Genomic DNA, 991 nt, shown 5'->3' with positions numbered 1-991 from the left:
AGACAAATGCCATGGTGAGCATGTACGCTCTGGAACTCGGCAGTTGAGAAATGCGGCTTTAGGTCGGCCCAAATACAGTACTGTAAAGCCGACTATAAGCGACACACTCCCCATGTACCACGATCTATGTTGACGCGTGCGTTCTGCGCTTGATTACCGACTCTACAGTCGAAGACGGGTCTCACCGCTGTGCATCTCCCAACCTCACCATCTGGAGTTTTCTTGCCCTTGATCACCGGGAAATGGGGAGTGAAGTAGGCTTGATCTGTAGGAGCTTCAAGCGGTTGGATATATCCGCGCGATAAGTACTCTTCAAAGGTGTTGGTGTAAGCGGATAGAAGACCTCGGCGCTTCAAGGACTTGGCGAGCTTATAGGCATGACTCTTGGCGAACGTCAGGTTCCCATCTGTAGGTGTCAGGCGATCACTGTCCTCATACCAGCTGAAGTCGTGGAGGAATCTGGTACACGAGACGCTCAACATCCCATCCGAATCCAATTGTAGCTCATCAGCGTATGTGCCTCGGAAGCTACAGTGTGGATTGTCAAGAGCTCGTTCGAGTGGGAGAGCCTCCTTGAGGTCGAGCTTGTTGCTGAGAAGCGGCAGATTACCGGCTGCAGTAGCATATAGCTCGAAGCTATAGTCATGATCAAGACCACATTCTGTGAAGGTCGAGTCAGCCACGGCTCCCAGGAAGTTGACAGTGTCGAAGATGCAAAGTTGTGTGTCGCACTCCATGCTGGACACACAAGCGATGATGTCATCGGTGTCGGCTCTTGGGAGTTCTTGGGGGCGTGTCTCCTCTTCACGGACCAGTGCTTGCTCGGGGTCAACGCCGCTATACGCGTGTACACCAGAAGCGTCGAAGGTCATGCCGATGCGGAGAGTCTTCAGGCCCTCAACACCAAGCAGCATAGTCGGAAGCAGGGTCTCCGGGCAAAGAAATCGAAGTCTGTGGACGTCATGTGGCCTCTTGGGGGAGCTGACTGAGA

The 991-nt window shown here is 53.4% G+C and overlaps 1 protein-coding gene across 1 annotated transcript; it reads right to left on the bottom strand.

Annotated features, from left to right (window-relative positions):
• Positions 1-92: 92 nt before the first annotated feature.
• On the bottom strand, positions 93-914 carry Pmar_PMAR018658 (hypothetical protein; the record flags this gene model as incomplete). The annotated part of the gene is made up of 1 exon (XM_002764569.1): positions 93-914. One exon carries the CDS (start codon positions 912-914, stop codon positions 93-95), a length of 822 nt encoding a protein of 273 aa, XP_002764615.1.
• Positions 915-991: the final 77 nt, after the last annotated feature.

The sequence above is a fragment of the Perkinsus marinus genome (assembly GCF_000006405.1).
Source record: "Perkinsus marinus ATCC 50983 genomic scaffold scf_1104296977030, whole genome shotgun sequence".
In the NCBI taxonomy this organism is placed as follows: Eukaryota; Perkinsozoa; order Perkinsida; family Perkinsidae; genus Perkinsus; species Perkinsus marinus.
Note: the sequence above shows the minus strand (reverse complement) of the source record. Positions and strands in the feature narration are given on the sequence as shown.